This window comes from Cloeon dipterum, chromosome 4, assembly GCF_949628265.1.
Source record: "Cloeon dipterum chromosome 4, ieCloDipt1.1, whole genome shotgun sequence".
NCBI classification, from domain to species: Eukaryota; Metazoa; Arthropoda; class Insecta; order Ephemeroptera; family Baetidae; genus Cloeon; species Cloeon dipterum.
Window position 1 is genome coordinate 12,857,502 of NC_088789.1, and position 26,887 is coordinate 12,884,388.

The 26,887-nt window shown below is 42.1% G+C and overlaps 1 protein-coding gene across 8 annotated transcripts in view; it reads left to right on the forward strand.

Annotated features, from left to right (window-relative positions):
- The window catches only part of Syt7 (Synaptotagmin 7), a 177,598-nt gene that overhangs the window by 141,224 nt on the left and 9,487 nt on the right, over nt 1–26,887 (forward strand). For 6 of the 8 annotated variants that reach the window (XM_065487801.1, XM_065487799.1, XM_065487804.1 and 3 more), the window contains 2 exons: nt 7,540–7,684; nt 24,137–24,277. In XM_065487801.1, the coding sequence (XP_065343873.1) occupies nt 7,540–7,684; nt 24,137–24,277 (286 nt within the window). Of the gene's footprint in view, nt 1–7,539; nt 7,685–19,295; nt 19,549–24,136; nt 24,278–26,887 lie in introns of those variants that run through there. The other 2 variants (XM_065487800.1, XM_065487806.1) reach the window with 2 other exon arrangements.

The following is a 26,887-nucleotide window of genomic DNA, read 5'->3' on the forward strand; positions in this document are numbered from 1 at the left end:
GGGGGACAATTACCTCTGTATTAGTGATAGTTTTGCCTTGCCTACGAGGGTTTTTGAGTAAAGAAAATAATGCTATTTGCAAAATTGAGACATTTGCGCAAAATTTTCACACAGATTCGCTAATGAAAACTCCCGCACAAATTCGCAACGGAGGTCACGTCGGGGACGGCTTTGCGACAAGGCTACACCATCACTGTCTGCCAGTCACATCTTGACTTCTTGGCAAAGCAACAGCTTTCCAGAATATGTTTTTGTTCTAATTAAGTGATATAAAAGCTACAGAGCCGAGATCAAACCCCTCGAGAGAAAATCTTGAATTTAATTTTTGTGTCCATCCATCTCGATTCATCTAATCATAAATTGTCTGTAAACAAAATTTCACCTGAATTTAAACTAAGCGGTACCTTTAAATATGAAATTTTGCCAAATCAAAAAATTTGAACCACTAACATTGGTTTACATTATAAGAGGCTAAACGAATCTGACGAGATCGCTACTTTCAAAAAGTGGAGAATCCTCTTCTAAAAACTATTATATTGTATGAGTTTTGCAATCGAATATAAAAAGTTTAGGTGATATGTCAGTTATATATTTCCCATTTAATACCATTCATGTTGTAAAATTCAGACTATGAATAATCAAGTAATAATTATTGTCAACCGAGATGCTTCTCAAATCAGGAAGCTGGATGGGGTTGTCTCTCGTGAGACAAAGTGCCAGTTAAGCGAGGCACCAAGACGAAACATCGCTGCACCTGCGGTTGACAAAGTTGAAGCTCTCGGGTCATTTGGTCTCAAGTTGTGGTCGGAGGGCCTGGTATATGGTTGGCTGAATGACGAGCAATATTAATTGGCAAAGTGTGGGCAGGCGACCGAGTGTGGTGGCCGATTAGCGTAGGTGGGTTGGTGCACACGATATTTGCATGAGCGGCAAGTGGAGAGCGGTGCTGATTACACTCTTGACGGCTCCTCTTCTGCACGGCGTCGAAAGCCTCCTCTTTGTCTCTCTTCAATGGGCACATTTGCCCGGGGGTCGTGCGTTTACAGATGAGAGCCGTCCGCGACAAAAATCGATACCCCTTGCGTCTTCCCAAACTCGCTCCACCTTGCTTGAATAACGCCGCGTGCTTTAAATCCATCTCCGCCCTCGGCTGCACTGAGTTTTTCTGCGCCTGTATCCCACTCATGTGGTTTGGATGCGAAACGCGAAAACAGGCCGGGGAATAATGTGGTTTATTTAGGGTAGTGAATCGATAGTAGAGCAGTCGTGCGCAAATTTGCGTTGACAGTCATATGGATTTGCGGTGTTTTAAAAGGAAAAGTTCACTCTGCAGTAGCACGAATGAGTCAAAATAGCCTTATAGTTTTATTTGATGGCACGATAAATTAAGATACTTCGAAATGTAGTTGTTCCACTCTTCTTTAACTAATAAATTATAAAAAATTTAAAGAGGCTGATGTACACCTAGATTCCCTTGGATGAGATAATTAATTTGTTTGTGCCAAATTAAACCTATACTTTTGTAGCTTCTGTCTAAGTCGTAGCCAAAGCTAATGTTATTTTCAAAGTGCTACTAAAATATATTTAAATTTTCGTTGTTAATTCCGACAGAGGGATATCAAGTCATCCACAAATCAAAAGTAAACAATTTTTTAAAATTAAAATTCCGCGTAAAACCTGAAAATTTTATATCGTTGCTGACATTGCTAGGTCCTTACTTAACTATTGCCAGCTACAAACAAAATACATTTCTAGAAAATATGGATGGTAGACACAGAACCTAAGACGATTGTCGTATCCTGTCTCTACCATACTTTTGAGAAACAACTTATTAGTTGTTAGAAATGGTTTTCTGTGGATTCATACATTGCAAAAATTGAAAATTTTTAAAATTTTTGGAAACAACAAACAGTTGATTTTATTGATAGTTTTAACATTTTTCTCTACAAAGTGCAATAGTAAATAGAGGACCTTGCTACAAATTAAAATAGGAAGACAATCATCACCATGTGAAAATCATGCTAACTTTGGAACCACTTGTTTCTAATAAAAAATTAATAAAATAAATATTGTGCTACCTAGGTCAATTTTGGCTTTAACTGAGTTCTTAAGGATTTTAGTTTATGCATTGGCATCAAGGAATTTCCGGGGTTTTGCGGTATCAGTCCTCTTTAATTGGCTTTCGATTTTCCATTCTATTCTCCCAACAGAATATCGGTATTGTAATACCATGAATGACTTTATCAATTCATTAATTGGTTTATAATGTTATCACGTTACGAGCTCTGGATTGGTGCTTGTAAATATTTCACTGTTATCGAAGAAACTTGATTTAAATTGTAGTTGAGTGCATCAATCCGTTTCAAAAGCTCCAAATCAGCTAGACGATTCAAATACTGAATCTTTTTCATAGCGACTTATTATTGATTTTATACACAATGTTCCCAGGATTACATAACAAACCCTAACGGGCTTCCCCACGAACAAGTTGCGTTAATCCGCTTCTCACAAGATCGATTGCCTTTCACGGATCTCAAATCCAAATGCACTCAGGCCCCAGTTAATTATCTGAAATCTTTTTTCCGGCTGTTATCCACGCACAAAACACTTCTTATTTTCGGCCGGCACCAAGGAGGCTGCGCGCATTCAGCAAGAGATTGAATCAATCAGGAAGCTCTCTTGCTTGCGGTGTTAGCCGGCCTCCGAATAAAGTGAACGATGGATGGACTGCGAAAGCGGATGGACTTCTTTCTGCCGGCAGCGTTTTTGCACGGGAAACAGCTTCCAGGCAGAGGCCAGCTCCGACCGCCGGCGCCAAAGCTGCCCTTTTCACCGCTCGTCGCCTTGTAATTAAACTTTGTAATTGCAAGACACAACTCGATGGGATTGAAATGGCGCGCGCCTCAGCCACCACAGGGCGCTACAGCACGTGTCCCCTGCGCGCATTTTGGCAAGTCGACTAACCCACCGATAGCTCACTCAGTAAGTCTTGACGGTGCCAATCGACTCTGTCGATAGATTTGGTATACTCTTTGTGCATTCAACCTTTTTATTTAATTTGTTTGAAGGGTTGTCCCTACCGAATGTATTGATTTGGTTCAAGAGATATTGCATTGGAATATACTGTTGATTGCATGGATTAACAATAGTTCAACGCTCAATTAATTAACGGGTGGATAAGATTTTTTTGATGGGTTACCACATTACTGCATATTTTCAAATAAATTTAAAAAAAAACTATTGAAATCTCAGGCAATGAGACGCAGAAAATTTTATAAATAATGTTATGCAACTAATTAACTGCACAAGAACCTTTGAAAAATATCAAAAAATGCACTGACGCTCTACTTATCAAGTATGTAATTAATATCACATTTTTCTACCAACAGATTGTTAATTAAAAAATCACAAAATCGTATTTTGCAAATTCCAGAGACATTTTTACATGAAGTCTCAACTTTAAAAATTTATTGAATGGAGGTCGATTAAATACTTACGAAGTAAATAAATATTTTCTTTTTTCCCAATAGTTGCAAAATTAAAATATTCGGACTGGACACCTGAGCTCGAGTTTATTTCAACTTTGAACTTTTGAAAGAGCAATAAATAGCTCGGTGGATATCGCTCATCAGCAGGAGGTCGTGAACGGCGCCTCTCTCAATTGACGATGGCGCCGTCCTAGCACTTATCCCCTCGCTTCTCCTGGATCTTGGTGCGGGGTGAGTGAGGGGCGGCCTCAAAATCTCGCTCCTTCGGCTGTAATTGTTTATTTCGTGCGTTTTTCACCGCACGTGGTGTGTAATCTATTAACAAAGTGAGCGGTCCCACACGCAGCAGGACGGGAAATGGCCTGCGAGATCTTGTTCGATTACGAGAGCGGCACGCATTAATCAATCTGACTGCTCGCCATCGCTTGATGCCCCCTTTCGCAATTAGAAATTGATGAGTTTGCCAGAAGACTAACGAAAAATTAATGACTGCTGGTGGGTGCCCCTGTAGCCCACAGGAGACACGTGTTTTTGCCTGAACGTTTTGCAAAATCAAATGGAGGAAAAATAAATACGCATCCATCATTCAGCATGGAATTTGTCAAACTTTTTGAAAGGGTTTGACTTCTGCTTGATTTGTCCTTGTTTTTTAGGGCTATTAATGATTGAACAGCAACCTCGAAGAATCAAATAACAGAAGTAACAGAGCTTATTCTCTTGCAAATGGCTCATGACATTTATACATAATATGCAGCGGTAAAGAAAGAAATACGACTTAACACAAGCATGTTGATCCGCTGAAGCGAAACAAACAGATAAATCTTGATTAGGAGCCGGGATTAAGATTCACGAGAGATATTATTATGTCCGTCGCCTAACTTTCGCAATCTTTTCTCCCTGGAGCAAGTCAAAAGCTGAAAATCATCGCTTTTTCCCTGCCGACTACATAACTTATAGGCGGGCGCGAAAGTTTTGCAATAGATGAAATCATGCTATCTGGCCTTTTTCATCTCGTCCTCTTGGGGCCAATGAAACCAACAGCCTTATTTCACGCCCAAATCAGCCGGCACGTCTCAGGCATTTTGCGCATGTTCCTTCACTCAAGCCCCTTCATTTCCAAATATTTTTTGTACACTGTCACGACAACCTGGCGTTTTGATTTATTCGCTGCATATAGCTGCACTGCAGCTGAATATGAAATGAGCACGTGTGAATTTAAATAAATTTCAAACCTGGAGACAGTTTATTAATTATTTTAGGTCTTCGAGAGCTAGCACCCATGAATTTAAAGCTTTAAAAAGCTTGTTTCTTTTGTCCTAGAGCTTGGCAGAGAAGGAACTTGTGTTTTTTGCTCGATTAAAATTATAAATGGGTGTGCCTTTCAGGTGGAAGAGCATCTCAAATGATAATAATACAGCTGCGCGGGCCTGTGTAATTAAGAGCACAATGGTCACGCAATTTATTAAGCGAGCAGGCAACGAACAAGAGAGAATGAGGGGACGTGCGTGCCTTCGTATTATATTGTTGTTGATGACTCGGGTTTCATCCTGCTCTCACTCAGCTTCCATACCATACACACCGCAAACGGATCCTCTTTATTTTCCATGCCGCTGACACAAAAACACACGCATCACCGACGTACGACAAAGAGCGAAGACCAACTTGAGGATGCTTGCAAATTACCCTACTTCAATTTCAACGCGGTGTGTTTCATTGCAGAACTTTTTTGTTAAGAATTGTAAACATGTATACGTCGTGCTTTGGAGTTGAGGTTTTTGTTATTACGTAGCAAGGAAAATCTGTGTAAAATTTGCTTTTGCTGCATAATATTCAGAGCTAATTGGCCATCAAATTTCAGTTTTGAAGCGACAGTGAAATCCTGTCAGAGGCTTATTCATTCACGTCTCTGTTTCCATCCAGGTGTCGGCAGCTGCGTGCGTCGGCAGGCTGTCGAATAAAATGAGCGCCCCATTTGTGACGAGCAGAATTTAGAGCACGTGAAAATGTTATGCGAAGCTCAAGATTAGCATTCAAAAGTCTGGCTCACCTAAACGTCTGCATGCGTTACCCTCGACTCGAATGTAACCAGTGGGTTTCTAGCGCCTTCGCGGCGGTGAAAGCACACTGCTGCTCACCCGTTGGGAATGAGAGACAGTTCCATAACGAACCAACCTCCGGTGACACCATAACCGAATGAGTGTTGCAAACAGCCGTGGGGGTTTTTTCGCCGGGATTTGCATGAAATGGCTCAAAGTAAAAATTAACGAGAGTTGCTTTTTTCGTGCCCACTTGTGGGTTTTTTGACATATTGGAACTTTTATCATCAACTTTAAATTCAAGCAGAACCCTTAATTCCTAACTTGGGAATCTCTCATTGTCAGTTCCAGAAAAAAGGAGATTCAGCTACTTTCTTTGCCTACTTGCTTGAGCAGTGCAACTAAAACACCAAAAAAGCAATTCAAGAACGTGAAAATCCCTGCGATTCTCAATAATGAGCTTTGAAAATTTTTAATCGCTTGCGTTGGATGGTTTGCTGAATAAGCGATTGCTTGCGAATTCAACTCTCACTGGCGCTAAAGAGACTTTGTCATGCAAGTTTTAACATGCGCTGCTACTGCTGAATGAAATTGTACTGCTCGGACTTCAGGGAGTTTTTATTGCCGACTGAATTGCACAATGCGCACAGAGCTGCTCTGATCGACCGGCGCGACGAATCGTCTTTCCCCTCACGGAATTCGAATGCGCCCAACCAACTTTGTCACCAGCCACAGAGAACGAAAACTAGTGCACTTAACGCCAGGCGTCAACTTGCAAATGGAAACGACAGTCGTTGGATTGCTCCGAGAGAGAGAGAGGCGAAAAACGACATATAGCTAGTTCGCTCGGTTGGAAACCAAAATACAAATCGCGCGCAACTCGATTTGCAAGCAAGTTGTGCGAAGGAGTTATAAAAATATCGACCACCGCGAGTGTAGGCATTCGCCGGAACGACCATTTCCGCTTAATTTGCGCTCGTGAGTGGTTTAATTAAAAAGTGGATAAAGTGCAATTGCCCGTGCGTGAGGTTATGCGCAGCAGCATCAGGCGGAATGCATATTACGGCCATTGAGCGTTTGCAGGGGCAATGAATGTCGGAGAGGTGATTAAAACGTGCGCCCGATGGAATCACGGCGCGCCACCAACGAGCGAAAATTTAATTAAGTTTTTCGGTCCCCATACTGTTTTGCCGAGCTTATCCCCGCAGCTAAGATTAAATTATTCGCCGGGGGAATTTCTCTAATATCTTCGATGCAGTATATTGGTGGGGAAGCCACTTCAGATTTTCCCATCTGCTGTGCCCACTGGGCATATATATATATTGCGAGACGGGTGCGCATGTTGAAAGTTTTGTGCGTTTCTCAACACGCTACTCTCATTTGACCAATTTTCTCCATTCAAGTTACAGTTAGTTGAAACTATCAAAATCACGAATAGGAAACTGATTTCAGTGTCTCATAGTTTAAGTAAACTTAACATTAAATTTGCTAATAAAAATTCTTTTAGTTTCCTGGTATATTCAAAATTTTGAACTTTCTCGTAAATTTTCTAAATTGTGACAAAATTTATTTATGAGCAGCAACTGTTGGGACCTGCCTTTCTTGCTCATAATTATAGAAACCAGTTTATAATTAAAAAGTAGGTCCAAAGACTAGATTCTAACTTAATAGAATATTTATTACGGATTACAAGCTGACACATTTCCTTTGCAAGTTCTTGGTCTGGAACTACTCAGTCTGGGGTATGAGCAAATTTTCTGGTTTTTAATCTTCATCATCAGATTTAATCAACAGTTCTGCGTGCTTTCAATTTCATCAGTTACTGCACCCCTTTAATTATATGCTTTTGAGGGAGAAATTTCTCAAAGCGTTGCTCTAAAACGGTGCTCTCGTTGTAAAGTATGCCTTACTTGCTCACAGCACAAGTCTGTTACTCGCGGCATAGTTGCCACAAGCCAAACAATCAACCCCACTATCAAGTACACTATTATAACCAAAGTTGTTTGTTGTTGCAGGACTGCGGGTACACCGAACAAAACACCTTCAGGTACATCGTCAAATCTTGCAGGCACTTCCATACCAGAGGGCAAATCGGCAGGAGCAACATCGCCGGCACCACAAAACAAGGCGCTGCAAAATGTCAAGAACGAACACCCTTCGGTAAGAGCGAACCTCCATTTTGCTTGTTAACTCCTACCTTGTGACTTGAACTTCACACTTGCGACTTCAAACTATTACTACTGTACTTTCGGCGCAAATATGTACCCGCACTTATGTACAAAAACTGGTCGTCGGTACTAAAGTTAATTCCGGCATGCAGTTGGTGTCTTGAATGTAAAGCAGGTGTTGCGAGAACCTCTGCGGCTTGCTCTGAATTCAATATTACCAGCAGCAGAGTATCAGAGCGGAGCGGAATAATTTGGCCCGCCCATTCATTTGACGACCCTCAATGCGAACGTCGCTAACAGGGTGCCGAGCCAAGTGCTGTCAAGACCGCGATTCCCGCTCCCTCCGCTTTGTATTTGTACAACTCTTGAGCGAGCTGCTGCTTGATGCATTGTATGAGGAGCCAACCGAATTTTTAATCAATCTGTTAAGCAATTTCGCATACATAATATGCTTTCAACAAAATGTCTCCGTGCCTAACTTGCTCTGCCATCAACTTGATGACTTTGCTCTGTGAACTTTGCTCTCGCAACGCCTGCTGCAAATTGTACTCACACGAATTCTACAATTTCAGGTTGCACTGGAATTCTTCTCACTGATATATATTGTTCACAAAATTGATCAACTTTGAAGTTAATCCCAACCTCCCTCCTCCAGCAAAATTACCCAGCGTTTCATCAACTTTTTATAATTGCGTATATATGAAGCTCGTTATTCCCATCAGATTTTAAATTGCAACACAATCTTGGTTGCAGCCAAGAAATTATTTCTTATCTCACTCTGTCGGAGTGAGGAAACTTGGCTTAACTTATTTTCCTGAATCTGCATAAAGTTTCTTTGCAATTTTCCCGCCTTTCCGCTCTCTTTTAATACGCCTTGTGTACTTCTTCCTCTTTCCTCCTTCGTTAGTTAATGCTTTGAAAATCAGCTCATGGGTTTAGTTTGAAATTACCTGATGTCTGATGTGCGCAACAAGCGAGAAACTTTGCGCGTTGTTTCAGTTGCAGAGAGCTAGTTGTGTCACCTCGCGTTAAATTCTTATTGCATTTGGAAATCTGCGTTCTGCCTTTCTCGCGTGTTCTCTCGGTTTCTGAGTACGCTCAAAAGAGACTCTAGGCACGCCAGAGTTTATAAAACGGGACAGTCGCCTGCTTAGAATGCAGGTCGGTAAACGCTTGAAGCTTCAAGCGAGGGGAAATAAAACTTTTGGGGTCGAGTTGCAGAAGCAACCGCCGCATCACGCGAGATTCGGCACGACTTCAAATGCAGCTCTTTTTAGCCAAATCGATTCCAGCGCCGATTCTGAAGTAACAGCATGTGCGAGACGAAAAATAAACCCCTTGAGCTCGATTTCAAATTACCTTAATTTTGCGTTCACTCGAAACTTGCCATTTCCATTCCCACCAGCCATCTTTTTTTCTATGTTATGCCTAAAGGGCCGACACCTGAGGTCGGCGATCGATCACTCGCAGCCTGCAGACACAATATGCGCAATTGCGCACATATATACAGCACATGTGCTACCAGGTGGGCGCCGTAACCGACTCCTTATCCCTGAGGACCGTGGAAAAGCGCGCGCGAGAGAGACAACAATACCCTGCGCTCAACAATGCGCCCAATTCAATTACCACGTGTTTTTTTATTCGCATGCCTGCAAGTGTGCTGTCGGCAAACGCCGCCGTGCGCTTAATGGATAAATAAGTAAAACACGAGAGCGGGTCGGGGAAGAGCAATAAATTGTGCCTACTTGCCTGCCGCCTTGGCAGCTTTCGTAGGTGAGCACGCTCTCGAGAGCCAGTTAAGTTTGCGTTGCCGTCAGAGATGGGTGACACCCACTGCACCCCCGTGTTTGTTTAGGCGACATGTTTGTTAATCAACCCTCGCGAAGTTGTTTGCTGACGAATAAATTTATTCCGATTGTCCTGGCCGAGACAGATCTTGTGCGTAAATTTGCTCTAATAGTCGTTGTCATAAATCATGCGACCAACTTTTGTTTAATTTATTTATTTTAACTTTCTCTGCACAAGTGAATATGTGTTCATCTTTATTTTTACGTCTCAATGAAGAATTCAGGTGCTTTCCGGTATAACTCCAAAAAATGTTTTTTTTTCCTTCGACTAGCTGCTATTTTTTGGTCGGTTTAATTTTATGGTGCTCTACAAAATTTGAGCCGTGAACGTTTGGTTTTCAGTCAATGATACAGGAAAGGTAAATGCCGCATGACAGTATTTCATTAGTAAAAAGTCACCGCACAGTGACGCATGCCCTAAGGTCGTAACAATTGAATGATTGAGCGCGCTGAATTCCTGACCACGTCAGCGCTCTACGCGCAACAGAACTGCCAATTCAGCGTTTGCAGGCGTCGCCGGTTTTGCATTCAACAGCAACACACAGCTGCTAATAGGCCGAGTTCTGGCGTCGTATTTCATTCCATTATTCATAATGGGTCTCGCCCTTTCGCACCAACGCCGCACACAGTCGAAAAAGCAACCAGGCAGCCGCTCTGTTTTCGATGCGCGAATTTCGGTTGTTTGAATAATTAAATGATTAATTGGTTTGCTGTGTCATTGAATTGGGCTACTAACTCTAATGTAACGGGTGTAATTGCATCCTCAGGGCCTTATTTCTGTACTATAAAAACAGCTTGATAAGGATTTAATTGATTATGGTTCAGCACCCATCAATACTTCAATAATTTGTTTGTACACAGCTGCTGAATTGTCAATGCGGTATCATCCACATTGTGATAGTAATTAACTGGGGCATAAGTTAACTAAAATTAATTATGGGAACAGCTAATTCTAATCTGACGTGATTTCACAACAGAAATTGCTCAATTATTTGTAACAGAGCATTAGTTTGTTTATTTGGCCAGCGAATTGATGATTGACTGAAATCAAAAGGTTCGCATTTTTGTTTGTAACCGAAGGGACGTTGCCAAAAATTCATAACACAGGGAGCTTTGCCAGCGGTTGGCAAAACTCGGGGCCCGCAGAACAGCAAGTGTGATTTATTCCATAAAGCCTCGGTCGCACTTACGAAAATTAAAATCGCGCAGGCTGTAGAGTGACCCGAAACGCAACTTTTGGTGAAAGGTTGCGCTCCCCCAGCCCAATCCTCATTTCATCGCCCCATTCTTTTCGTGTTCCTCTCAGCTGGCCGTGGAAGTGTCGACCTACATCACTTTTCTTCTTTCTCAGTTGCCACTCTGCAAACATTATCATATTTGTGCAATATCTGATGGTGTCGTGTCGCCCACAAACACAAAGGTCAAAAGATACCAGCGTACTAACAATACACTCCTCCCCGACCCTCACGGCCCGCAACCTGTTCGTTCCCATCGGTGTAAAAGAGCTTCGCACATTCCATTCACCATCCCTTCCACATGAATAAACAAGACTCTTACTCTAGGTTTGTTTATCCAGACCGTCCGCGCATTCAACCCTTTTAATACACCTTCTTTTGCGAGCAGGTTTTGATTATTCAGGCGCCATTCTATAAATGAAATTCCTTTCGCTAGGACTCTCTTTCTCTTTTTCGAAATCAATCTCACCTCTGTTGCCATTCGCTTTTACTAAACCGTTTGTTTCTCGCTCGCTCTTACCTAATCCATGACGTCATCGTGTTAATCGAAAATCAGACGGCGACGGAAGGGGTGAGTTAATTAGCTCTCAGCCTTTAAAAAACTGCCAAAAATTCTCCCACTAACTGAAATTCTTTTCTCTTCCTTTCCCCTGTGCTCTCCGTGATGAAAATGATGACTAAATTCCTCTTTTTTAGGCGGAAGGGGTGAGTGTCTCTTTCTCTTTCGTACGAAAATTTTTCGGGTTGATAAATTCTTATTTTATGTGCTCCTTCTGTGCGTATGTGTGTATGCGGCGTGCATTTAAATCGTTCCTCCTGAGACTTTTTATATTCATTATTTCGGCCGGCAAGGCTGTCAACGCAAAAAATGTTTCAGCGCGCGTAAAAGGTGCTCCACGAGTCGTTTTAAATGTTTCGCCGACGTTTTAAGATAAATATTTTCCTCCCCCGCCTCTTTATGTGTTCGCCCAAAAAGGCGGAACGTGCGCCAACTAACAACCACACCACTCTCAATGGCTTTCCCTCTCGATCGCACAGCTTTTCGTTTCTACCTTGTTAAATGATTGATTTCGACTTCATTAAAATTTATATTCTGGGTGCAAATATTTCTATTGAAAACCAGTCTTAGTTATAATGAATACCGATTTGTAAAAACTGGCTATCTAATTTTCTTAACTTGCCATTTATTTGGGAACCGTCCCACTGTGCCCTTTCGTTCGACAATCGCAATTATTTCTCTCATGTCGTAAAAAGGGAGCTCAGAGAACAGCAGCGCGCCTCTTTGTCGGTGTGCCAAATCGTTTTGAGTGCTTCGAAGTTCAACCGAAAATCACTGAACAGATTAATTTCCACGACACAATGACACAGATTCTACTTCAGGTCGCAGCAGAAACATACTCGTCTGGGAATAGCACCCTCGTCTAAACTTTTCGACGGGCAGTATACAACGACAAATAAAAGCTTTGAGGGCATTTCACTCGATTCCGCGTGCCTACGAGAGAGTGTTTAAGTTTCTGGACCCAAATGTTAATTATATTTCCCATTAGACTTGCGGCTGGGAGCGTAATAAATCTGCCCTCTCCTTTTTTTTCGGGACACTGGTGACTGCAGACCAGTGCCGCAATTTTGCGGTCCTCAAACACAAACTGCTTATTTAGTGATATTTTTTTAGAATTTGATCGTAATACTTGTTGCAAGAAGACTTTTGGCGCCGGAAAACTCGGCCAGCGTCTGCCGCTGTTTTCTTTTTTACGATTCCACGCTTTGCCGACTCTCTTAGGCGCGCACAATCTCATTCTTATTTTTGCTGCGCGCGTAATAAGATAATTCAGGCGTCCTCTTTGAAATGGGATCATCTCCCCTGTTTTTACTACCATCCTACATAAAATTTAAGACCCACCCTCACTAAAACGGCTGCGTGAAGGCGTGACTGTTTGCACCCATGCAGACCTTGTAAGGGAAAACCACTGCGACACAAAGGAGATGGCTGCTGTGCTGGTGTAAATTTCAACATTCTCACACCGAAAATGCGAACGAGGACTTGGATTAGCATGGCTGGAGGGTCGAGAGCGAAAAATAGAAAACTACTCGGCGCCGTAAATTCATTCTCTACTTTTGACACGAGCACGAAAGCAAATTATTGCTAAAACCACGATTAGGCAAACACGGTACTTCTGACAAAGTGCAATAAAATCTCATTCTCTTTCCCAGAAGTCGCATGCACCGTGAAAATTATTCGCCCAATAAAAAGTTTTCCAACGGTGTTTCCACTGTGTGCCGAAAATACACATCAACCGAGCGGCTGGCAAATTGCAATGATTGACTGACACGCTCTCTCTCTCTCAGTCACTTGCGACAATGAAAGTTCAAGCACAAATTTCTGGTGTGGAATGTTGAGACTCACTTCATGTGCTTGCAACAATGGTTCGATTCGAAAAAGTCACACTCGGCTCCTAAGAGCAAAGTTTCTTTCCCGCTAATTGATTTTAGCGACTTGTTGGAAAGCGTGTTCCATGTAAATTTACTACCGCGGACGAGAGAATAATACCGAACCGAAAGGATTGAGATGGCTTTCCTAACACGCGAGACGAGAATAATAAATCAGCCGAATTCATAAACGAGGTTGGAGCTTTTAGTTAAGTGCCCAGATTGCCGCCGCAGCCGAATACGCCACTCCTACTTTCCAGAGAGAATTTCGGTTCATTGTCACGGTTTCCCCATAACAAAATCGTTGCGTGCGCACTTGGTCACGGAATGCCAATTTCCGCGGGGGCGAAACGTGCCACTTGCGAGGCCATTAATCATGCAAAGGTAAGCAAAGAGTCCCGGAATGACACCTTGCGAGGGAGGCTGTGCGAAAAGAGCAACAAGCGGCGTAGAGGTAGCGGCACCCTCTGATCGATAACCAGCCGACCGGCCCAGTCCTACCAGGAAAAAAATAAAATCCACCCTCCAACCGGTTTTCCCACTTTCCATGCACCCGCCGGCGCTCCCTCTCGTCTCTCATGAAGCGAGTTATAATCATCGTAAGCGCGCGCGGCGAAAGAGAATAATTCATTAGCGGCATCATTTCTCATGTCCGCCGTCAAATTGAGCGCGGCCGCTCATCTATCACTGAGTCGCGCGAGAGGCGAGCATGATGCCGCTGATTTCGCTCTCGCTCCGTGTTGAATTACCGCTCCACGGTAGACAAGCAGGTGTGTGTGTTATCAGCCTCATCTCGTCGTCACCGTCGTTGTCGCTGCCTGTAATGTGGATGCATGCATGAGAACTGGCTCGTCCTCCTTCTCCCTCCATGTTGACGTGCAATCCGCGTGTAAACACAAGCTGCCGGCTGGTGTGCAGGGTCAAGGACGTGCCATGGCCTCCTTCGTTTCACGCTCCGTTTTATTGTTAACACCCTACCGATTTCAATCCGTTGATTTTTTTCACTTTAGCCAATTACATTCAGTTAAAATCGAGTTTTCGTGTAGTATGCAACCGGTGCAACACTCGTGCACTCGATGGTTGCATAACCACTATCTCTTGTTTGATACAGGGAATGCCATTACAATTGAAAGTTGGACTGAGAAATGTTAACTTAATCAATAAGCAACCTAACGCAAGTCCTTTTTGGCTCTTTTTAAATTTAATTTATTGATGTCGTATTATGCTCCTTGTTATGACTTCCGAATTCCCATTTGAGCTGAAGCAAAATCAAATTAGAAATTTACATACACAATTTACATATTTAGTTCTTATGTTCATGTTGGATCACATTTGTAAGTCAAATGCGGAAATACATTTGCATAGACATCGATTCAAACATGTTTTTTACCTCTTCGGAATTGAATCGGAACGTTATCAACAGCGTTTATCTTAGTAGATGGTGAACATTGATGCCGCGTTATCGCAACACGGCACATAATTTTCCCGTTGTTCGTTTTAGTTTTTAACCTGCGAGATAAATCAAAAAGTTTTCACATTAAGCAAAAAACCTGAATTGCGCCTGGCTCCCCACTGCAACTCTGCGTGCTCTTAAAAAGTTTTGTTGTTACACGCAAATTCAATTTGCAAGCAGTGGAGGCAGGGAGAGCGTACAAGCCAGGATAGGACCGGAGCCTTTAAGCCGGATAGAAAAGTCCCGAACACAAATTCGCTTTATGGCCGCGCACGTTTAATCACGCTAAAACCTTGGAATTGCGCGTTTTGAAAGCCTTGGAACCTCTACATTGATGAATTATCTGATGAAGCAGTCAAATTCCTTTTTTCTCCCCGTTTCCTGGAGATAAAACGTTTAATTCGTGCGTTAAATCATGGCTTGTTCGTTTAATTATATTGTTCTAGTTGCCTGTGGCATTGAAACCGTGCGTTTAATGAAATATTTCGTGCGGTGTAAAACGCGAGCATTCATTTCAACGCAGTGGATAAAATGAGAGATAAATCAAAATGGTGTGACGCCAGATGAAAAGCAGCTATTCATTATCTAATTATCTAGGCTGCTGAAACGCCACAAATTTCACTTTTTTGCGATGCAATAAAATAATCTGGAACATTTTCCGACTTTCCTTGTGAATAAATAACCGATCCACTGCTGTTGAAAATACACACACACACACACACACAAAGTCAGTCGGCACGCGATAAAGGCGTCGCCCAGCCATTTAAATTTATACACCGAGATTCGCACCGGCTTGGCCTCATGCAAAGTTGTAAAAAAGAACAATTGCAATAGAACGGAATGGGGCAAGCTGTGCGTCAGCGAGAAGGCTGTTGGCACGCGTCGGCGAGTCTCATTTTCGCGCCGTTGGAAAGGAAAACAAGTACATAATGCTGTCAAGAAAGCATTTGCCTTGGCTTTCTTGGCAGGTTGTAAAATTGTATTTTCTGCTGGTTTCGACGAGGAGGAAATCGCAATTGCTCGCAGTACGCCGACAACTGCTCGGCCATTCACGGAATTCTGCGAGATGCATCGCAAAGAAAGATTTGGCGGCGCGATTCGACGCGTGATTAAGCACTTACACCACGCAACTTTTTGGCCGAGACATGCCATGCATAGATTAAGGCTATCGTATCGTGAAAGTGGCGTTGCCGGCGTCATTTTTCTTAGCTGCTCCGGTGGCGCCGACGGAGGCAAGCCGGCAGCAACAGGGTCGGGCGAATATCAATATTGGCCGCGCCACGAGTGCGCGATAAATCATCTGCCGTTATTAAGAATGCCATTGACAGGTGCAACGCGATGAAGGAGGCAAATAAATGAGCACATTTCCCTTACAAATTCTTTCCATTTTGAATTTGAATTAAATACAACATGAAGGCGTATAAAATACTGCTACGAATTTGAGACGGTTATTTTATTTTTAAAAAACAACCCGACTTTTTTGGTTAACAATGTTTTTTTAACGGTATATAGTGATACTCTTTCTGAAAAAGAATATTTTTTTAAATTTCAAAACATTTTTGCATTGCCACGACTTTTTAACCGATTAAGATGGCTCTAGACTACATTGAGACGGTTCTAATCAATGTTTAAATGGCTTTATGTTGCAGAATTCGTTTCAGATTCAATGGATGTCACAATGATTGGTTTCTTAGAAAAATATTCGGTTGAAATATCACAGTCTTAGAAGTATTGCATCCAATACTATTTCACTGGTGTGGTTTTAAGTTCGTCCAGTTGGTTTGGTAATTTTTCCCGGTTCTGCAAGCCAGAGGGTCGCAGGTGGCTATCTTATCGATTGCCAGGGGCCGAGCGTAACTCCGGACTCACTTAGGCCTTGTTATTGTACCCAAAAGACGTGAAAGTCCCCTGCTCTTCACTCCGATTCTCCGAAGTAAATCTCGTTTGGGGGAGTCCAACCCTAACGCCGCAATTTTCTTTGAATTCCGAGTCTCCCTGCGGACACGTGAGTTCCAATTAGTCGCACCACATATTTTTATTTCAGTAATGGAAGTGCTCGCTGCCAAACGGCTGGACGTGACTTTCGATCTGCGAAGCAAATCGATTCGCTTTATCCTGCCACTCTCGTCATTATATCGTTTGACCAAAAAGGAATACACCGAGCGGTGTCGTCAGAACAAAAAGTGAGACTGCGTACTGCCGAAAATGGTCGTTATCTCACTCTCTCCTCACTCATTTCCGGCCAAGTTGTCCATTGTGCTGAACGAACGACCCGCCCAGCAGTAAGAAAAAGCAGCCCGGTGGTGAAATGTGGTCGACGAATGCGCGCACCTTCCTCGCCGTCCACAACCGTAGGCGGTTTGGTCGTTATCGACGCCCCGAACACAGCCAGGCACGCTCTTAATTAACACATTTTTTGCGCACCGACACCTGGCGAAAACGCCTGCTCCTAACGCCGACAGACACGTGTTTTCGCAAGAACGTCTACTCAGCGAATTCGTCTTGACAAGTCGACTTTGCTCTTTGTCAGAGGCGTTTTGTGGGAACAGAGCGATTTGCGAGCGTCAGCACCGTCTTCTACCCTCCATTTCTGCAGATCTTAAAGACGGATATTTTTATGTTGTTGGTAGATGCCAGTGAAGGAGGAGGTCATAATATTTTCAGTTGAAATTAAATGCAACTGGCTGGTAGCTTAGCAAGCTCTTTATTTTACAATAGAGTAAAACACAAAAAATGCTGCAATAATAGTGACTGGGAATAATTCGGCAAGAAATTTTCATGTTATCACAGAAAAACTACATCAAGGTAGTCAAGTTTTTTTAACTTTACTCATTTTTTATGTGAAATTAATGTTTTCCAATTTGATTTTTTAATCATTTGGGACATATTTTAAAACAGAAAAAGACACAGATTTTCAGGTAATTTTATGAAATTAATATTAAGAGCCCAGCCATAACGTAAATATAAATTTCATATTATGTTTTTTGCTTACTTTAAAATCAGTTTATTTCATGCTTTATAAAAATATTTTCTCTTCAATAAATTTTGAATAATTCAACTTAAATTAATATATAACCGTTACTTTAAGAAATTCGTTACATCTTCGTGATGACTTGTTATTTCAAGCCATGATTGATCAAGCCCTTGCCTAGGCTCCTTAGGGAATATTTTGTTGCCTTACTGTCAATTCAAAATACCGAGAATGTGTATAAAGGAAGATATTACGCAACCGGTGTAACAGAAGTGCCTCCAGTGGTTGCATAAGCAGTCGAGTAATTTTTAATCATGCTTTAACAAGGAAAATAATCTTGAATAAAATCTTATTTTCCCATCCAGCTACAAATATAAAAAGCTCAAGAAGTGGAGAATGTTATTCCAGATTTTTTGTTCGCATAGAAACTCCAAGATCTATTTTAGAAAATTAGTCACTTATTAGCATTTCTAGTTCATTTATCGCGTGCAGATATTCATAAAAAGATATCTTTTCTCCACTTAAAATCGTTTTGCTGCCTATGTTTAATACTGACACCTTTTGTTACAAGCTAACAATCTTTTTCTCGTGCATCATGTCCTGTCGTCCTGGTTTAAATTGCCGCATTCTAGGTAGGAAAATAACGTCTAAATAAGAAAATACGTGCAATTTAGTTGTGTGCGTTACGCTGAGATGCTATCTCTTTCGCGTGAACACAAAAGAAGTAAGTTGGGAAATTTTCCCGTCGCGCAGTGAAGAGAAAAACAAGGTTTGATGTCTATGAGCAGGCGCCCGCTTCCATTTTGGAGCACACACTAGCAAAATTAGGTTGACAGCTTCCCTGAATTGAGTAATGGTGTTTTCGCTGAGAGACAGACAGCCTAGTCGCTAAATTCGATTATTTGTTTGCGCCTGCCGCTGGATACGCACGTTGGCTCCGCTCTGCCTTCGCAACGACAAACAAACACATCACCGCAAACGATAATTAGGAAATAGTGGTGCATAGAGGAGTCTGTGCGTCGGCGCTCGGCTGCTGATAAATAATTCCGGGATGGAATTCACTCGCGATTTGCATCTGCTGTTAGTATGTAAATGTATGGTGGCTTTTATTAAGGGACGCTGCCGCCGCCACCGAGTGAAATATTGTCACTACTTGCCGACTTTTATTTCGAGCCTGCCAGTCTCGCTGTCGTTGGAACTTTGAAAGCGCACGCTCGCGCATGCATACGCACATGACCGGGATTTATTTGTATTCCTGGACAGAAGTTTAGTTTTTTTTGAGTTAGACAGACGTACCTTTAAATATTTATGGGGCCGAGTTTTATTTTGGGCTGCTCGCATATTTAATTGCCTATAACAGCATTCTTGCCACCGCACTGAATTTACTCCAAAGAAAGATAAAAGATCGACGAAAAGGGGGATGGGGTAAATCAGTTATAAAACCATAACATATTTTGAACATAATTTTCAGTCTTTACAGATCTAATATGCATTAATGTATTGTAAATACACAACACTTATCGTTCACACTGTTGGTGTACATTTAATAAATCTACACAATTCCCATCTCTAAATTTGGTCCGACACATTTATTTGGTGTTGTAACGTAACAAACACAACCCTTTAGCTAGGCTTGATAAATACATAAATGTTCCCCTACTATATTGAATTGTCAAACATATATGCAAAATGGTTCTGTGTGTAATCAAATATGCGTGGGCCTGCAAATAGTAGAACGACGCGTGAAATTTTGGGTCGTGTCAAATGTAGATCAGAAAGGGGGTTTTTGGCTTTGAGTTTAATGATTTTTGAATATGTCGCATAATTTTAAACTGGTGTACTAACTATCATTCTGTCTCTTTTTCTCTCTGTCTCCTTGTGTTCCCTTCTATGTGTGTTCCTATTGGGCCTCTATGTTTGGTGGTAAGTAACGATTTCTTTTTCATTTCACATATACTCTGCTATCTCTTTCTCTTTCCACAAATCACTCTCGCTCACGCTGTAAAAACGTCACATGAGTGTGTCATGCTTTAGATTTATTCAGCTCACAAAATAGAGTTAGTTCAAACTTTTTAGTCTCTCATTACGAAAAATGAAAAAACTGCGCTTCAAATCTATTTTTACTCGCCTGCCTGCTCCCATTTCACCCAGTTAAACGTTTTATTCCCCCTATCAGATGTAGTTTTTAGTATTATATTATGCTTTTAGACCAGCTCGCTTTTACCGTCATTATTACTACACACTCTGCGCGCCCTTTTTCTGTCCTCGTTATCTCGCCTTCACTATCTCTCCGTTGCTTTCTGCTGTCCATTTCCGACCATTCTTCTCGCTGCCGGCAGTAAATTCCACCCGCAGAGTCGCAAAAAGGGTGGTATATTTACAATGCAAATACAAATAAAAAGCTGCCACTTTGCATTTTAATATGTGCTCTGGATGAGGCAGTTTAATGAGAACAATCACTGCCACAAAAGAAGCAGAGCCACAAGCGGTTTCGTCCGTCGACATCGACGCAACAGAAATCGGCTCCCACGCGCGTTTGTCGCTGATAAAATAGCAGCCAGTTCTGTTTCTGATTCCAATCGGCGTGGCTAAATTATTCAACAAATTGCAGCCCGTTGCTCGATGGGCAATTTATCTTGCTGGGTGCGCCATTCGCAATCGATTTCTTTCGCAATTCTGCCAGCAGCGGTACAGCACAGAGGCTGCCGAGCACCGCCGGTAGCTCGACGCGCACCCTTTAAATGGCTCTTTTCGCTTAGCTATTTTTGCACTCCACAGCCCTGAATTAATGGACGTGGTGTTTTAATACTGCTTGCGACGCCATGCGAACGGATAATTAATCAGTTCGACTTTTCAACTTGATTCAAATGAAATCTGGCGCGCTAATGGCTCAAAATGCTTGAAATGCTTTTGCTCCGATGGTGGATTGCTCCAAATCAACACCCTTTGTCAACGTCGCAACCTTGTTCCTAGAAACTCGTGAATACACGCATTGACTTCATTGGTAAAGTGTAAAAGACCCCTTTATAAAATGCCTTAATTGATTGTGCCTTGCAAACTTAGTTGACCAATCTAAAGCGTGTTTAAATTTTCGTATAGCTCGTAACCGGTACGATTGTGTTACGAGCCATTTTCATTTTTTAAGTGCAAACAAAATAGATGCTGATTTTATTACTGCCTCGCGTGTGAACAAAACGAGGTCAAATTTCAATTTAACGGTATAGCCCTTACAGTTGATTTCCAAGCACAATGGATTTTTTTGTCCAACCCCGAAAAAGAGCATTTGTATTGAGACGAAATCAGCCGAAGCTAATCATTTTAGGAACCGATCTACACGGACGGGGAGGGTCATGTCGTGAGTGAAAGGGTGGAAAGCAGCGGCGACGGAACCCCTTTGGGTGCTGCGGGCTGCGTTGTCGGCGGTCTTGGGAATCAATGAGAGCGTGCCGAACGAAATTAGGCCCGGAGCAGCGGCGCGCAAATTGCATCAATGAGGGAAGCCATCAGCAAGGCAATAAAATAATTAAATTCCTCGAGTTGAGCTAGCCCTGCTGGGTGCAAAATAAAAATCGACTTAAAAGCAGCGGCGGTGGCAGTGGCAGAGCGTGTGCCGCCTTGTACAATCACTTGGTTTCCATGGCGACCAGACTATTACACGCATGGAATGGTGATATAATTATTATTTTATGTCGTCGGTTGCGTTAGTTTACGCTTCAAAAGAGACAAGCTCTTTTCCACCACACAATCCTGCGGATATGTATACTTTTAATTTGGAAAGCATCGCAACCCTCACAATACCTTTGGAGCCTATTCTAAAGTATCCAACTGCGGATGTCGCAAGTTTGTTTCTGTCAGTGCCATAATTGATCGGGAATTTTTAATCTGGCACAGCTCCTTACAGAGTTTTTGTTTGTGCCCGCAGGTAGAATTTCCTCCTCGCCGGAGAAAGTTAAAAGTGCCGGGCCATTCTTCTTCTTTATTCAGTTCGCCCAAGTTCGATGCAAAAGACGAGCCAAAGTTTTTGTTCGGGCCATTTGGAAAGCCACTTGGCCGTGCTTCTCTGTATTATTTACGTCCATCTCGATGGTCTGCACGAATTTCTTTCCAGTAAAAAAGTGGAGCTCTTGTGCTCTTCTGTAGGCACTATATCACCTCAAACTTTGCGACATTGATTTTTGTGAAAATGTAAAATATATGCCTACTTCACGGCACTGATGCAAATGAAATTGTATTTTTCCTGATAATTTCAAATCAATTAGCAGTAACTTATTTATATGCAGTTCACATTCACAACTTATGTGCAGATGAATACTCCCTCTAAATTCGCATTTGCCATACCCTTTTCTTTATGTTGAGCTATAGCTTCGAAATCCATTTCCCCTCTCGTAAATCCTGTGCCGCGTGTGTACTCTTCCAAGACATTTCATTCAACCAGTCAAATTGAAATCCTGAAAAATGCGCCACGTGCTTTGAATATGCGAAATAAATTACCAAAACTGTTATCCTTTTCTTTCGCCCGTGCACGCGACGCGGGCTCTTACTCGTGGCGTCTCGCGCGAACCTTTTATCACTGCCATGTTCTTGTCTTGTCCTTTCGCCGTAAATAATGTCGTTTTCCGCGAACATCTTTTCTCCCTTTTGACGTCACCGGCACCTTTCCCGTTCCATCTCGCCCTCCGCAGCTTCGTTTTTTTCCTGCCTGCCGACTAACTAACCCTTCTTCCAGGCATCCGGCCTGATGATGAACACGATCAGATCAATACATTCGTCTTACTCACTCCCTGCCTTGATAATTCGGCGTTTTAGATTGTAAATAAGGAGGGCCCGGCTGACAGATTGCGCGTTTTACGAGGGCCATTTGCTCGCGAGCGATCAGAATAAATTTTCCTCCGCCGGCAGACGGTTCGTTTAATTTTATTCGTCGACTCGATTGAGTCGGCCTACTCGCTATATGAGATTGATTAAAATTCCCGATCGGACGGTAAAAAATAATGGCCCTACGAGAAAATAGAGACTCGACGTTTCCCGGTCGCTGCCTGCGCTTGCGGATTTCGCAAGCAAATCATACAAATGAAGCTCACTTGGCGCGCAGCCAGTTCGGGCATTCCTCTGGCGGCCAAACGGTTCAGCCTGTTGCTTTTCCGTTTGCGACTCAAAATTCAGTTTTATCACCGCAATCACTCACATTAAATAAATAAAATCTGCGATGGCTCTGAAAGAATGGTCGGAAGTGAATTTTTCTTCACAACAATCACGTTTTTCATGGACTTCTGCTTTGATCTCTTTCACTGTCCCAAACATTCACGCTTTTGTTGTATTCTCTCTCCTCTTCTCTCTTTCTGGGTCACAGAGTCATGTGGAACTTTCCAGGGAGAGACACTACCACACCACCACAAAAATTTCTCAGCTGTATTATAAAAAACCACACTTTCCACGACCGACTCACTTTTCATCACACTCTGCAGCTATAGGATGATAACTATCTCAGAATTAATTAGGAAATTCCATTACTCACCCTCCACGCCCCCGGCATTGATGGCTGCTGTACATACAAACTCGCTTGTTTCTTGATTGATTTCGTCTCTGGAAGCACGTGACTGCTGATTTTAACATGGACTGCCGATTAATTTGATAACACGAATTTCAGCTAATCACCCTCCAGTCTTGCCTGATTCCGATCGGAATATCTAAACCGAAATCCCTTTTGCCTGCGACACCATTAAAATTGTACTTTTTTCAGCTTGGCTGCACGATTCAATATCGCCTCGAACTTTTCAACTTTAACAATCGTGCATGATAGAACCGAAGCAATATCACATTCAGATCATGGCTCAGCTTCTAGATGAAACTTGTACATTTTGTAGGACTCTGTATGCTAAATTTGAAGTTGAAAAGTTGAGGATTAGCTGATAATCGCGATTTGATCGCCGATTACACGCTGCACTACTTGAACTGCAATTATGCTGTTGTTTTCCGTTTCCCGAGCAATTCGTAGTTGGCTTCATTGTTATTATTATCATCATCTAAGCTCACACACTCTCTCTCTCGTTAACACACGAGTAAGCAGTAGACTGCTACTTTGTTTGATTTAGCGCTGCTCGATGCTTTTTATTCCATTCGAGTCTGAAACCATAGCACGCCAACCAGGACCATAAAATTTAATCGTTCGACTCTGCTGCATTTTGCTACTATGCTCACTTGATTGCAATTTGATCACACAACTCACATAGAAGACCGACCCTTGCTAAAGTGCATTCCTGCTGGTTTTGCGTCCGTGCGAATCTGAAACGACCCTTCCGAGGGAACTGACGAGGAAATAACCGCGGCCGACTTTCCCCCATGGCATACCGACCTAAATCCGCTCAGTGGGCAGGGAGTGCAGTAATCTGGCCGCAAAGAACAAAAAACTCAATCCTTTATTCCTGCTCATTCATGGACGCACAGCCAGCGGAAATGTTTTCAGCCGGAACCGACCGAGATTTTTAATTTCTCCTCTTTTGTTTTTCGGCAGATGGCTTTCCTACAGAATCGCTCTATTTCACTCGTCGACATGTACATTGACAACTCAGAGCCTTCGGAAAACGTCGGCCAGATACATTTTAGCCTCGAGTACGACTTCCAAAACACAACACTCATCCTCCGCATCATACAGGTACGTCAAAGCGCCTTTGTTCTCCGCCGTGTGAATGCGACTATTGCACAAAACGAATGAGCCCACGCCACCACACAAATCCAAGTGGCTCTGGAGTGGCAGGGCTGTTTTCATTCCATCCAATTCTCATTTACAAGTCAATATACCAGTCACAATTCCTGATATCCATCCCGTTAGCATGAAAGGGAGGGTACTTGTATTTGCTAGAAAGTATACAGGGAGAAAATTTATACCTGTGCATTTGAGAGTGAAAATTCGATTCCAAAACGAAGTATATACAATTATTTTAAAAGTGCTGACACTTTTAAATACAGTGCTGACACTTTTAAATACCATTATATAAACTAATACGATCAAATCTCCCATTTGAATACGATTTTCAAACCCTTCGTGGTTACAAACACTAATCCTATAATCAATTTTTACAACTCTTTGCTGCTTCTCTTAGACTAATTCTTTTTGTTGAACATTTAAAAATATGATACTTTTCACACTGTTTACCACAATATCTACATTTACAAATATCCCGGGGTTCATAATGATACATCTGATTTGAACAGAACAAATATTGACATTCAAGGCATGCAAATCGAGTAAATACATGTATATCCACAAAATTTGGTACCCTCCAATTCCCATTTAACATTGTTTGTATTTTCTAACATGCATCACAAATCAAGTATATTTTTTTAATCTTTATGTTACAAACAGAAATTTAGAATTTTTTCTAATCCGATTGTGTCGCCAGCATAATGAAATAATTCCGTAAAGTGTGCGAAAAGATTTATAACTGAGTTTAATCAGTGCTCTTTTATTTTTAATCTATTCGCACAACTTAAAAACTCTTTACTGGTCGTTTAGTCAAACAGAAAATACTATTCAAATTTCTTTTGTAATTTTCTCTACTTGTATAACATCTCACAAAAAACAAAAACTCCATAGTTCCACTGACGAGCAAAATTGGAATTAAAGCTTCAATTTGAACCATGAAAAAGCAATCCGTTTCAAGGCGAAAAATGATATGTAATGAAGCTATGAAGCTGATAGACATATTTATTTTTTCTTCTCTTGCAATGGGGTTCATATTTTTGGTTCAATATTTACCTGACACAATAATGATTATTGCATATGTAAAAAAATATTGACTTATCGTATTCATCCACTTTATCACATGCAATCCAATTAAGGAACAAACGCTAGTAGTAGTAAAACTTGTCGACTGCCCGTCTCATTGACATGATGCCAAGTAAACACATCTCTTGCAAAGACCAACAAAAGTTGCTCTACTTTCGCATTTACGGCCGGCATCAATTTGCGTTGAATGCGCCCGTTTTATTATTTAATAGCTCTATCGAAAAGAGGATTTCCTTCGCGAGTGAAACGGCCGCTTTGTTATTACGCCTAATCTACACTGTGCGCATGCATTATTCGCGGCAGTCATTAACTCAAATTGAATTGCGCGTCTTTAAGCAGTCGGGGGATAAAGGTGCCGCCGAGCAATAATAAAATAATCTCTCGGGCGAAGAGTGACGCCCCAAGATGAATTGTCTCGCGGCAAAGTGAGTTTTCTCCTTTTCTGTCTTTTGCTGCTCCGCAGTTTTAATTACGGCGGCACAGATTTACGTGACGTGTAGCGAGAAGGCTTATAAATTATAGCTTTTTTAATTACGCTCCAGAAGATGAAATGGTGTCTGTTATTTACTCTACTCGCATTCCGCCGAGTCGGCGCGGAAGGAAATCAGCTTCGTAGTAAAAGGATCTCTCGGGCCGATTTCCAGCCCTAAATAAGCTAATTAAATTGCGAATGGTTTGCTCCGATGTGAAGGCGTGAAATATCGCCCATTAATTCTTATCTGCGCGTGAGCTGCTGTTATGCCTCCGCTGATTTTATTATCGTTCCATTATCTGCTTCTGTTTCGCCAACTCGGCGCACCACCATTAACTTGATTAAACGCATAACACACTTGGCTACTTGCAGAATGGAACAACAAATTGAAACGCGTTTCGGAAAGCAATCGCATATACCCATTCCCCTGAGACGAATTAAGTTTTTGTTGGAAACTATTTATTTGTAGTTTAGAACTGCAGCAAACGGAACTTATTGGGAAATTCTAACAGCAAAAACTGCTATTGAGGCAGGGTGGTTGGTTCGTGGAGTCTGCTGATGGCAGAGGAACGTGTAATTATACAAACACAGACAGAGAGGCACACAAACACACTACATTTTTGCGCTATTATAAAGGATGCCTTGTTTGCCCGCGTTGTTCCGCTCTGTTTGCGAGCTGATTTTTGCCAACTCGCCAAAATTTGCATGGAAATCCCGGGTCGCGCGAGGACGCCACGGCTCGAGAAGCGTGTTTGTGTGCGATTCGCAAAATACGCATAAACACTGCGCGAAACCAACTGGCTCTCTTGTGTCGGTTTTGGTAGAAAGTTTGAAACCAAACACGTTGCTGCGCACTCATTTGATTCTAAAACTCACTTTGCTAACTTTTGGGTGTAGATACAGGCCGTAAACATAAGATTTCTCAAGTTTAGTCTCTCCAATTATGCTCTTAATTTTATCTCGCTCTCTAAATTACGAGAAAGCCGTTCTTCTAAAAAATTAAA